Source organism: Chiloscyllium plagiosum, chromosome 43 (genome assembly GCF_004010195.1).
Source record: "Chiloscyllium plagiosum isolate BGI_BamShark_2017 chromosome 43, ASM401019v2, whole genome shotgun sequence".
Classification (NCBI taxonomy): domain Eukaryota; kingdom Metazoa; phylum Chordata; class Chondrichthyes; order Orectolobiformes; family Hemiscylliidae; genus Chiloscyllium; species Chiloscyllium plagiosum.
Genome location: NC_057752.1, coordinates 1,052,006 through 1,064,685, shown reverse-complemented (window position 1 = coordinate 1,064,685; position 12,680 = coordinate 1,052,006). Strand labels below are relative to the sequence as shown.

General features: G+C 44.7%; 1 protein-coding gene across 6 annotated transcripts in view; it reads left to right on the top strand.

Annotated features, from left to right (window-relative positions):
• LOC122543283 (formin-like protein 3) overlaps positions 1-12,680 on the top strand; it is a 167,406-nt gene that overhangs the window by 109,068 nt on the left and 45,658 nt on the right. For all 6 annotated transcript variants that reach the window (XR_006309986.1, XR_006309987.1, XM_043681785.1 and 3 more), the window contains 8 exons: positions 855-963; positions 1,164-1,240; positions 2,109-2,202; positions 3,939-4,013; positions 5,257-5,367; positions 6,827-6,976; positions 7,756-7,857; positions 8,988-9,243. Coding sequence is in view for 4 of the 6 variants with exons in the window: in XM_043681785.1 (XP_043537720.1) it covers positions 855-963; positions 1,164-1,240; positions 2,109-2,202; positions 3,939-4,013; positions 5,257-5,367; positions 6,827-6,976; positions 7,756-7,857; positions 8,988-9,243 (974 nt within the window). In the remaining 2 variants the exon portion in view is untranslated. The remainder of the gene's footprint in view (positions 1-854; positions 964-1,163; positions 1,241-2,108; positions 2,203-3,938; positions 4,014-5,256; positions 5,368-6,826; positions 6,977-7,755; positions 7,858-8,987; positions 9,244-12,680) is intronic.

Here is a 12,680-nt window from a genome sequence, read left to right as displayed (position 1 = left end):
CTATCACCTTCATCCCCTCCCCCACTCACCTATTGTACTCTATACTACTTTCTCCCCACCCCCACACTCCTCTAATTATCTCTCCACCCTTCAGGCTCTCTGCCTTTATTCCTGATGAAGGGCTTTTGCCCGAAACGTCGATTTTACTGCTTCTCGGATGCTGCCTGAACTGCTGTGCTCTTCCAGCACCACTAATCCAGAACCTAGTTCAGTAGGCCCTCTCCTTCTGCACTTATGCATATTTATGTTAAAGGAATGAATCTTGTATACAGCTGCTGTATTCTTCCTGCAGTCATTGTGATTTGAGAGTGATGAGGGATGGGTTTTAAACTCACTGCTCCAACCTCCTCCTCCTCCTCCTCCTCCTCCTCCTGTGGGTTGTGGTGGCCTCCTTAAAATCTTATGTGGTGGCTGTGTCTTCAACTGTCTTGTTTGTGTCGGTGCTGGAATCTCTTCCCTAAACATCTACACCTCACTACTTCTCTTTCCTTCTTTGACACGCCTTGACCAAGATCTTGGTCATCTTTACTCCTATTTTCCTTGTGTGACTTGGTATCCCAAGAGGTGTCTTGGGACATTGTAAAATGTTGGTCCTACATAACTGCAACATTTTAATTGCATGCCTCATCCAAGTGGCCATGCATTGCCCTTGATGTCAAGTGTTGACAATCTCCATTTTAAAGAGAAGCTAGGACATCTTTTAACACAGCTTCTCCAGCCATCCAGGGTACCAGAGGAATGGGCATTGGTTCCTCGATCACCAACCTGGCCAGGTCTTGAGACTGGCAACTCTGTTATGGTGGGTATGTGGCCTGTCTTATGATGATTGTAGTAATGTTGAATTTCTTCCACAGCTACAACACTTTGCCTGACAGGAAACTCCTGAAGAACTCCCGACTCGTGAGCCAAAAGGATGATGTCCATGTTTGTATCATGTGCTTGCGGGCTGTCATGAACTACCAGGTACGGCAAATTCCCCTCCACCCAGCAACTTCAAAACAGCATGTTCCCTACCTATGCCTGACATTGTTGCGATGGATGCACGGATCATTCAGCTCATTCCAATCCATTGACACAGCAGGTTTCACTCACTTTCTGGGATCTGTTTCAATTAAAGATGTGCTGATGACCCCTCCCTTCCATTTCTTCCTTTTCTTATTCAGTACGGCTTCAACTTAGTCATGTCACACCCACATGCTGTGAATGAAATCGCACTTAGCTTGAACAACAAGAATCCCAGGTAAGAAGCCAGCATCTTATTCTCCTGCTCTTGTGACTATTTCTTCAAAGTCAACGTGAGCCAAAATGTTATACCTCAAACAAATTTGTCAAAGCTTTTGCCAGTTGCCTTTCTCCTTGGTGCTGTGTGTAAGGGAATGGGATGTAGGAACAGGAGGAGGCCATTCAGACAGCTCAACCATCCAGTTTGATCATGACTGACATGGGTGTTGGCAGCCTAGTGGATGGCCGATTGTCAGAAAGTCAGTGCCGCCCCACTGGCAAACTTGGCAGAACGAGGAACATGCTGACTTCAACCACTCTGGCATTTCCTGTTGAACCATCACAGTGTCATGGTTAGTTAGTCACAAAGAAAACCGTGGGCTGCTGACAGGGCAAGACTGGCAGTAATGTTCCGATTCTCCCCGGGAGCCTTGGTCATGAAGTTCTGATGTAGGCAATGATGGGAGGTGAAATCTTTAGTCATTGATGTATATTTAGAAGCCTGCCCTCAGCACACCCCATCACTGCAAAAGATAATCTTTCTTTCATCCAGGAAAATCTTCTGTCTTGATTTTGCCTGTAGTTATAAATCAGAAAACAACATTTTTTAGATCCTGTCTGACCTACCTTCCAACAGTTCATGCAACTGACTAGACTCCAGGCATGTAACTTGTCTAAAACAGGCTGATGAAGCATTTTTACAATGTTGACCAGTTAGTCAAATGTATTGGAAATTAATCATATTTTTCTGAGCCATAAGGCTCAACACACCTGAACAGGTTGATTTGAAATATCTAGAAGGTGGAATAGATGGATCCTGGTCTTTTGTTTTCATATGGCAATTCCTTCATCACCAAGGATGAGTCACTGTCCTCTTTATTTTGCAGAACCAAAGCCCTGGTATTGGAGCTATTAGCAGCAGTGTGCCTTGTGAGAGGAGGGCATGAAATCATTCTGTCTGCATTTGATCACTTCAAAGAGGTAGCAAAGCTTTTTGGTTCGTGTGTGTGTGTGTGTGTCTGTCTGTCTGTCTGTCTGTCTGTCTAGAGCTATCTTTGTTCTTTAACATAATTGCGACAGCTGACTTCCGTGGGCTCTTGTGACTTGGGTTTTTGTTCATGGCAGCTGCCCACCAGTGGTGTTGCTCAAATCCCTTGTCAGAGGTCACCCATCTGTATCCAAGGTTCTGCTGTCTTCAGTTGCAGTGGCTGACTGTGTGATGTAGGAAGCCTGTCCTTCCTTCAGTAGGAATAAATTCCTGCTTAAATTTGGGCAAACGTCACCCTTTCAAATTGTAGGATTGACCCCCAGTGACAGTAGCTCTCTGATACAAGAGAGTTTGCTGAATTTTGGAGTATTGGAATCTGGTGCGTGTGCATGTATCTTTGTGTCACACTGAGAACATGGGAAAAGTAGAGCCCTGGAAGTGTGTTTCACCATTCGACTAGATTGCAGCTGATCATCTACCTTTGTGCCATTTTCCCATTAATCCCATATCCCTCATTTGCTTTAATGTCTAGAAATCTCTTTATCTCAGTCTTGAATATACTTAAAGCCTGAGCTTCCGCAGCTATCTGGAATAGAGAATTCCAAAGATTTACTACTCCCCAAATGTGAGTGAAGAAATTCCTCCCTATCGCAGTCCAAAATGGCCTGCCTTTATTCTAACACTCTGTCTCTGGTTTGTCCCTATCACGACCCATGCCCCTACCATGACCCATACCCTCCACCAATTCACAGGCACTAACAATGTCAAAAATGTGTGAACATTAATGAGATCATCTCTGATTCTTCTAAACGTGATAAAATACAGATCCAATTTTCTCAATTCAGCTGCCCCAGGGATCAGTCTGGTGCATATTTATTCACTGCTTCCAATGCAAAATGTGTCTTTCTTTCCATAAGGACCCCAACACTGCTCTCAGTTCTCGCAATGGACTTTGCTTACGTTGAAGAAATGCCCATTCAAGTGTGCAACTCACAATGATTGTCTGTGAGAGTTGGCTATATGTTTGTAGAATCATTTATGGGATGTAAGCATTGCTGACTGTCCAGCATTTATTGCCCATCCCTAGTTGCCCCTTGAGAAGGTGGGGGTGAGCTGCCTCCTTGAACAGCTGCAGTCCATGTGCTGTAGGTAGACCCACAATGCCCTTGTAGAGGAAATTCCAGGATTTTGACCTAGTGACAGTGAAAGAATGGCGATATATTTCCAATTTGGGGATGGTGAGTGGCTTGGAAGGGACTTTGCAGGGGTTGGTGTTCCCATTTATCTGCTGCCCTTGTCCTTCTAGATGGAAATGGTCATGGGTTTGGAAGGTGCTGTCTATTGAGCCTTGAATGAGTTGCTGAAGGGAATCTTGTCAGTTGCACACTTTGCTGGCACTGTGAATACTGTTGGCCACCAGTTGAGATTTCCCTCTAAAAGTGGAAGGTGTGGTTATCACATCAGGGAATGAGGGGGTGAAGCCCACATGGCATAATAAAGGTTTATTGAGCACTGAAGATCGTTACCTCTGTGTTCAGAAGGAAGAAAACTCGCCAGCTTAGTTTTATTGCTTTATTTGAAGCTCCTCAGCCATATCGTATTAATGCTTTGCCTTCCACAAGTCAGGTGTTAATTTGTTGGCCCCTGCCCAGGCTGCTGCTAAGATGGAGTCCATAAGCGTGTTTTACTTTCTTGTAAAAAGTAATAAATGGGGTAACTCTTTTTCAAGGTGTGCAAAGAAAAGCATCGCTTTGAAAACCTGATGGAATATTTTCGCAATGAAGACAGCAACATTGATTTCATGGTAAGCGTCAATTCCTCAGGGTCCAAGGGGAAAGAGTGCAAGGCTGTGGTGGAGCCAGTGTGGGCACTCTCACAAAGGGAGAGTGTGCTGGCAATGACGCTACACTCGCTGCTGCACCCATTCCACATTTACCACTAGCCTGCGTCCTTGTTGGCATTGCGGGTGGAGGGAATTGCCCTGTGCTGAGTGTGCTGGCTCTCAGCAATATTCCTGCCTTGCTTAGTTCAGTGGGTTTGTGTCTTATTATTAAAATGGCAGGCTTATGTCTTGTCTGAATGTGTTGACTAGTGTGTAATGTGCCACGTGAAGCCATCCCTGTCATTTCTCACCATTTCTGAAAAAAATGCACATTCGATTTGCAATGTTGAATTACCGAATGTTGAAGGAGGCCATTTAGCCCAGTGCAGCTGTGTCCTGAGCTCTCTAATTACTCTTTCACCCTTGCCGTAGAGCCTTGTAAATAGTTCCCCTTCAAGTATTTATCCAGTTCTCCACTGTGTATTGCTATTGAATCTGCTTCCAAAACCCTTTTTGGCAGGCATTATTGTTCGTCATGGCTGCTGTTTATTTTGTTGAGTACAGGAGTTGGAAAGTCATGTGGCGTCTGTACAGGACATTGGTTAAGCCACTTTAAGAACACTTTTTAGAAATACTGTGTTCAATTCTGGCCTCCCTGCCATAGGAAAGATGTTGTGAGAATTGAAAGGATTCAGAAAAGATTTACAAGGATGTTGCCAGGGTTGGAGGGTTTGTGCTATAGGGAGAGGCTGAATAGGTCTGGGCTGTTTTCCCTGGAGAGTTGGAGGCTGAGGGGTGACCTTATGGAAGTTTATAAAATCATGAGGGGCATGGATAGCATAAATAGATAAAGTATCTTCCCCAGGATAGGGGAGTCCAGAACTAGAAGTTTAAGGTGAGAGTGGAAAGATTTCAAAACAACCTTAGGGGTAAATTTTTCACACAGAGGGTGGTGTGTGTATATAGAATGAGCTGCCAGAGGAAGTGGTGGAGGCTAGTACAATTATAACACTTAAAAGGCATTTGGATGGGTATATAAATAGGAAAGATTTAGAGGGGTATGGACCAAATGCTGGCAAATGGAATTAGATTAATTTCGGATATCTGGTTGGCATGGACGAGTTGGACTGAAGGCTCTGTTTCTGTGCTGTACATCTCTGACTCTTATGAATTAGAAGCCTTCCAAGGAGGTCTCTAAAAGTCTTCTCTTTGCCCTTGCTGCTAGGTGGCGTGCATGCAGTTCATCAACATTGTGGTCCATTCAGTGGAGGACATGAACTTCCGGGTCCACTTGCAGTTTGAGTTCACCAAGCTGGGCCTTGATGAGTTCCTGGAGGTGGGTGTGAGAATCGTCATTTGTGTTCATGAAATATATAGTCTTTGACAATCCTGCTGGCTGTTTACCCTGGCCAGTTCTCATTTTTCCCACCCAGTGCAGAGATTCTGCATTTGACTGATGGGCCCCTTGCACATTTTAAGTGTTTTTTAAAAATTGTTTGTTCTTGGGATGCATGTGTTGCGTTTATTGACCGTCCCTAATTGCCCTAAGGGCAGTTAACAGTCAATTGTGTTGCTGTCATCGTGGAGTTACAAGTTGGCCAGACCAGGTAAGGAAAGCAGATTTCTTTCTCCGAAGGACATTAATAAACCAGATATTTTTATGGCTGTCATGATGATTAGTTATAATTCATGCGTTTTATTTCAGATTTATTGATCCATTCAATTGAAATTACTCCAGTCGTCCTGGCAGGATTTGAACTGCTCTGTCTGAGCATTAGTCTGAGCCTCTAGATTGCTAGTCCAAAACGATACCACAGTGCTTCAGTACACCATGAAAATAGACCTTGAACTTCAACCTTACAATGACCCTTCGTAGCTTGAAGCCACACACCCAAACACTGCGAGTACTGGTGTGCTAGCTAGATTTGATTATCGTGGTTGTATGGCTCACTCACGTACTTGATGCCAACATTAGCACTGCCCCTGACAGCAAGGTGAGGTGAGACGGCAAGTCATTCAGTCATGATCCTATTGAAGGGGGAAGCAGGCTCAGAAAGCCCACTGCTGCTTCTCTGATCTCTGTTTCATTGTCCAGTCTAATTGCTTTGAAACTGCTGTTGGACCTGTCTGAATACTTGGTTAGGAATCAGAAAAAGTTGACCAGAAGGCTGTGCAGTGAGTGCAGAACCAAAGAGAGAATGGGAGCTCAGTGGTTAGCACTGCCGCCTCAGCACCAGGAACCCGGGTTTGATTCCAGCCTCAGGTAGCTGTCCGTGTAGACAGGGGGTTGCACATACTCCCCTTGTCTGTGGTTTCCTCCCACAGTCAAAAGATTGTGCAGGTTAAGTGGATTGCCATGCTAAATTGCCTCATAGTGTGCAGGCTAGGTGGGTTAGCCATGGGAAATGCAGGGTTGCAGGGATAGAGTAAGGGAGGGGATAGAGCTCCCCGGAGGGTCAGTGTGGACCTGATGGCCTCTTTCTATGCTGTAAGGATTCTATGAATTGCCCCTCTCTTTCCTGAAGCTAGGCAGCATCAGGAGGTGGAGAAGTCGACATTTCAGGTGGAACCTTTTTTCAGGACTCCTGAAGAAGGGTTACACCTGAAGTATCAACAATGTCAATAGTTGGCATTCCTCAGGCTTCAGACTCTGTGAACGGCCTTATCATCTCCTACTTTCTTTCCTTGTACATGAACACACAGTGTGATTTTGAAGCCAGGCAATTAGACAACAAAATTCTGTTTTTATAACTTGCTCTCCTCATAATGGCTGCAATAATTTACTTTCTCCTCAGAAATCTAAGCACACAGAAAGCGACAAGCTCCAAGTTCAGATCCAGGCCTACTTGGACAATGTATTTGACGTGGGAGGCTTGCTCGAGGACGCAGAGACTAAGAATGCGGCCTTGGAGAAAGTGGACGAACTGGAAGAGCACATGTCGCATGTAAGTAATGCAACTGGTGAAATTGGGCTTCTCTCCCTTTTACATGGCAAGCTAGTGGCCGATAATAGCAAAGTGTATCGTCAGGAGCTGAACACGTCCACACATTGCTGCGCTGTTGAAGTATTGGAGGTCTACTCCCAGAGGTCTGCATGTGATTAAATTGAGGGTCTTGTTATGATTTTCTAAACAACCTGGTCAGAGATGGTATTACACACCTCTGGAGCAGGTGGGACTTGAACCTGTGCCTCTTGGCTCAGAGGTAGGGACACTACCACAGCTCCACAAGTACCCCTACTTGACTGTCTTTTATACTCTGCCTTGAGGTGGGTTTTGGTTTATGAAGGGGTGGGAAGGAACCTGACTCCATGAGCTGTCATTACTTGTGTTGGGACATAGGGCCTTTTTATTAAAAAACTATCTCTCACTACCAAAAGTCTCACTGGCTGACAGCATATCCAATATGATGGATAAAAGCAGTTTTGTATCCTACTGAAATAGGAGGTTTGTTACCTCTTCTGGGATATGAGTGTTGAGTAGACTACAGTCCAATCCTGCACCAACACTCATCACGTGTCATGACATTTATCTGGATTCAAAGTGGCTCTTAAGCCCGAGTCCTATTGGGTGTAGGTTTTGAGGCTGGGTGGCTTGAGGACAGTCTGCGATCTGTAACTTAGACATGGGCGGGGGCCTGGGAAGAGAGTAATATTTTGCTCCCAAAGATTCAAACTTAAAACTGTCCCCCTTTCCTTCCTTATCCCCTTCCCTCACCACCACAGTTATCGGAGAGGCTTCAGGAACTGGAAAATGAAAATATGATGAGGGTAGCAGAACTGGAAAAGCAGCTACTACATCGGGATAATGAACTGGAAATGATAAAGGTAAGGTCTGGGAGTAGCGCAGTGTCAACCGTCTCCTGAAATCTCACTATAATTAGAAAAGAATGTAAGTTGTAGAGCGTAGTGACAACGTTTGACAGTGCTGTCCAGAGCAATGAAAATTGCCATCTAAATATTTCCAGTGAGGAAAATTGAGGGATTGCACATAAGCCCAGGGAAATATGAAGCGGCCTAATTTAGTTCAGTATTCTTTAATGGAACGTGGGTGATGGAGGCAAGGCCAGCTTTATTGCTCATCCCTTTTTGCCCTTGAACTGAGTGCCTTGCTCAGCCATTTCACAGGATGGTTATAAGTCAATCACATTGCTGTGGGGCTGTAGTCAAGTATAGGCCTAGGTCAGACCAGGTAAGGATGGCAGATTTCCCTCCCGAATGGACAAATTTGATTTTTGACAATCTATGATAATTGTCATGGCAACCATTATTGAGACTTGTTTTATATTCCAGATCTGTTAATTGAATTTAAATTCCACCAGCTGTCCTGGTGGGATTTGAACCTATATCCCCAGAGCATTAATGTAGTTCGCTGGATTACTCGTGACATTACCACTGTGAAGTTACCTCCCCTGTGGCTTAAGTCACTTAACTCCATAGTTTTCACTTCAGCTTTACATGGGTTGCTATGCTATCCGTGCACCTTAGACCATTGCACAAGGCCTGGGGAAGATCTGAGACCTGAAACAAGACCTTTTCACTTGATTAACTTTGACACAATTTCCCATTGTACTCTGAGAATTGATTAAATATTGATCTTTAATGGGCTAAAATTTCTTGAGCGGACTCATGGGTGAGGATGCTACTGCTTTAAAGTACAATGCTTTCTGCTTCCTGGTTGCTGTTTCTTTGAAGCCAGGCTGGAGACACTGAGCAATGTGACTTGGAAAGTGTGATTGTTAAAGATCAGGCAAGGCCGGCTTTTATTGCTCATCCCTCCTTGCCCTTGAATCGAGTGGCTTGGATCATCATACACCCCGGGTTGGAGGACATGCATACAGTGGCCTGCCCCTTGTCCGTTTAAACCAGTTAAGCTTGTTGGAGAGTAGTGCAATTTAACTACAAGCCTGTTTTGACAGCTAGCCGTTCCACCTTGCCAACTCTTTGTGCCCATACAGGAAACATACAAGGATGCCAGCAGCCAGGTGCATACATTGCGGAAGATGATAAAGGAGAAAGAGGAGGCTTTGCAGCGGCAGTTTCAGCTGGAGAAACAGTTGATGGATCTGCGACATAGTTCTATTGGTGACTGCCCTGATGGAGATCCTTCCATGTTATCTCGATCATGCCTGCGTTCAGATGTAATCCAAAGTGTTTCTTCAACACCAGCACCATCAACTCCTCCCCCTCCACCACTTGCGCCACCACTGCCAGGTAAAACTACACTTCACATTATTACATGACAACGGATTGACCAGAGGGAGTCTTCACAAATAGTTGGGTTGGAGTTCAGGAAACTTAGTGAAGCCAAGGTCCAAGGTGTTCTCCGGGGCAAGGAAGGTGAATGTGCCTTTGCCTCTCCTCAGATCAAGGGTTGCTTAGATCCATCCAAACATGTAAAAAGACTGGCTGATAACTAATCTGTCACATTAATACCATCAAGTTGTCTCAATAAATTACTTGACTCATTTAATAACAATTAAAATTGTTGCTTGCCACTTTGTAAAAAGAAATATCTGGTCTTCGGACAACCCATTTGAGACTCAGCACCTGTGTGCGAAATCGGTCAGTTTTCAAAAGAGAACCAAAGTGGCAAATGATGTGCTCATTTGGCCAAAAGCAGCTAATGTCACTCCTCAGATCTGTTAGAAGCACTTGTAAACACAACAAGGGAAGGAAAGTGAAGTGTTGAACAAGCCCAGTCCCTGGGAATCTACCTATCCTGTGATCCCTGCTTTCCCCACGAAGCTGTCTAGTTGCTGCTGTGCTCATTTATTCTGTCCTGGTTAAGTTCCCTGGTTACTTAATACTCTCATTGCCCTCTGTGTAAACAGATACCATGGAGCTTCCTTCCTTGTTCCATTGCTATTTTTTCAATCCTTTGGGAGTTGATGCATCAACCACAGTGAACACTTTGTCAGGCTCAACTCTGTTCGTTCACTAGGAGAATAAGCCCTTCCTGATGAAGGGCTTATGCCCGAAATGTCGATTCTCCTGCTCCTCAGATGCTGCCTGACCGGCTGTGCTTTTCCAGCACCACACTCCCGGCCCTGTCCTGACAAATTCATCCAGGTTATTTTGAAGCTTTGCCCCTTTCAGAAGAAGCCAGCACAAGGTTCCTTTAAATCTTTCCTCCTGACTTACATTCCTTCCAAATGCTATGTAATCCTTCTCGACTCTTTCCAAAAGAATGCAATTGGTGCTGAGGTGAGGTTGATTTTTTTTTTTATTTTGGTTTTGAAAAAGCCCTGCAATCAGGCTGAAGTTAATTTTGAAATGTGGGAGCTGTGGGCCTAATGTGTCAACACTGCTCCTGCTGGTGTGGAGGAAGTGAGGGTGCCTCATTGCGCACATGGTTACAATGAGATCCGACATAAGCAAATTTGGAAGAATTCAAGGCACTACTTGTTGTTTTGCAATAGTAAGTTTGCAGATGACACCAAAATTGGAGGTGTAGTGGACAGCGAAGAGGGCTACCTCAGATTACACCAGGATCTGGACAAGATGGGCCAATGGATTGAGAAGTGGCAGATGGAGTTTAATTCAGATAAATGCGAGGTGCTGCATTTTGGGAAAGCAAATCTTAGTAGGACTTATACACTTAATGGTAAGGTCCTAGGGAGTGTTTCTGAACAAAGAGACCTTGGAGTGCAGGTTCGTAGCTCCTGGAAAGTGGAGTCGCAGGTAGATAGGATAGTGAAGAAGGCGTTTGGTATGCTTTCCTTTATTGGTCAGAGTATTGAGTACAGGAGTTGGGAGGTCATGTTGCGGCTGTACAGGACATTGGTTAGGCCACTGTTGAAATATTGCGTGCAATTCTTGTCTCCTTCCTATTGGAAAGATGTTGTGAAAGTTGAAACGGTTCAGAAAAGATTTACAAGGATGTTGCCAGGGTTGGAGGATTTGAGCTACAGGGAGAGGCTGAACAGGCTGGGGCTGTTTTCCCTGGAGCGTCGGAGGCTGAGGGGTGACCTTATAGAGGTATCCAAAATTATGAGGGGCATGGATAGGATAAATAGGCAAAGTCTTTTCCCTGGTGTCGGGGAATCCAGAACTAGAGGGCATAGGTTTAGGGTGAGAGGGGAAAGATATAAGAGAGACCTAAGGGGCAGCTTTTTCACGCAGAGGGTGGTATGTGTATGGAATGAGCTGCCAGAGGATGTGGTGGAGGCTGGTACAATTGCAATATTTAAGAGGCATTTGGATGGGTATATGAATCGGAAGGGTTTGGAGGGATATGGGCCGGGTGCTGGCAGGTGGGACTAGATTGGGTTGGGATATCTGGTCGGCATGGACGGGTTGGACCGAAGGGTCTGTTTCCATGCTGTACATCTCTATGACTCCTTTGTAAAAAAAAAAGGTGCCTCAGCTAGCTGCCTAATTAATAAAACAGCCATACTGAATTCACCAGAGGAAATGAAATTAAAATGTGACTTAATACACCTTTTTAGTGCAGATGAGTTGGAAATGGCCCAAAAAAAATTAGATGCAGCATGACCGCTAAGAGCTGCCAGAGGAAGTGGTGGAGGCTGGTACAAATGCAACATTTAAAAGGCATCTGGATGGGTATATGAATAGGAAGGGTTTGGAAGGATATGGGCTGGGTGCTGGCAGGTGGGACTAGATTGGGTTGGGATATCTGGTTGATGGACGAGATGGACTGAAGGGTCTGTTTCCGTGCTGTACATCTCTACGACTCTATGACTCCAGTAACATACTCACCACGCCAACCTCCCTTACCCCCACCCGCCCCTGATTCTAAATGACTAGAGACAAAGAGAACATGCCTAAGACACGGTAATAAGATCATTCGATGTAAAAGCAGAAATAAACCATTCGGCCCATCGAGTCCAAGAACTTGAAAGTCACCTTTACCGTGATTACCTTATGGGAGAAATTTTTCAACCTTTTATCAGATCAGTGAATATTAGATTACATAGAAGTAACAGCAGAGAGAAAGGCCATTCAGCCTAACTGACTGTGTTAGTGTTTGTTTTCCACCCAAGCCTCATCTAACCTTCTCTACATCATTGTTGCTTCCTCATTCTCAGGTTTATCTAGCCTTCACTTAATGCCATCCATATGAGCTATCTCAAGGACTCACTGGGATAGTGCATTCAGCAATCTAACCACTCTCCAGGAAAATATATTTCTGATGAATTCTTTATTGGGTTTATTAATGACTATTTTATATTTATGGGCCCTAATTGTGGCCCACTTCACAAGTAAAAAGCATTTTTCTACATCTACCGTAATGAACCCTGCATGCTTTTCAAATATCTATCTAAGATCACCCCTCAGTCTTCTCTTTTTATGAAGTGGAGAGTAGAACTGTGCACAGTACTTTAGGATACTTGGGAGAGTGCTTCATAGAATGTGCCTTACACTCTCTCTTATAGACAATAGACAATAGGTGCAGGAGTAGGCCATTCTGCCCTTCGAGCCTGCACCACCATTCAATATGATCATGGCTGATCATCCTTAATCAGTATCCTGTTCCTGCTTAATCTCCATAACCCTTGATTCCACAATTCTTGAGAGCTCTATCCAACTCTTTCTTAAATGATCCAGAGACTGGGCCTCCACTGCCCTCTGGGGCAGAGCATTCCACACAGCCACCACTCTCTGGGTGAAGAACTTTCTCCTCATCT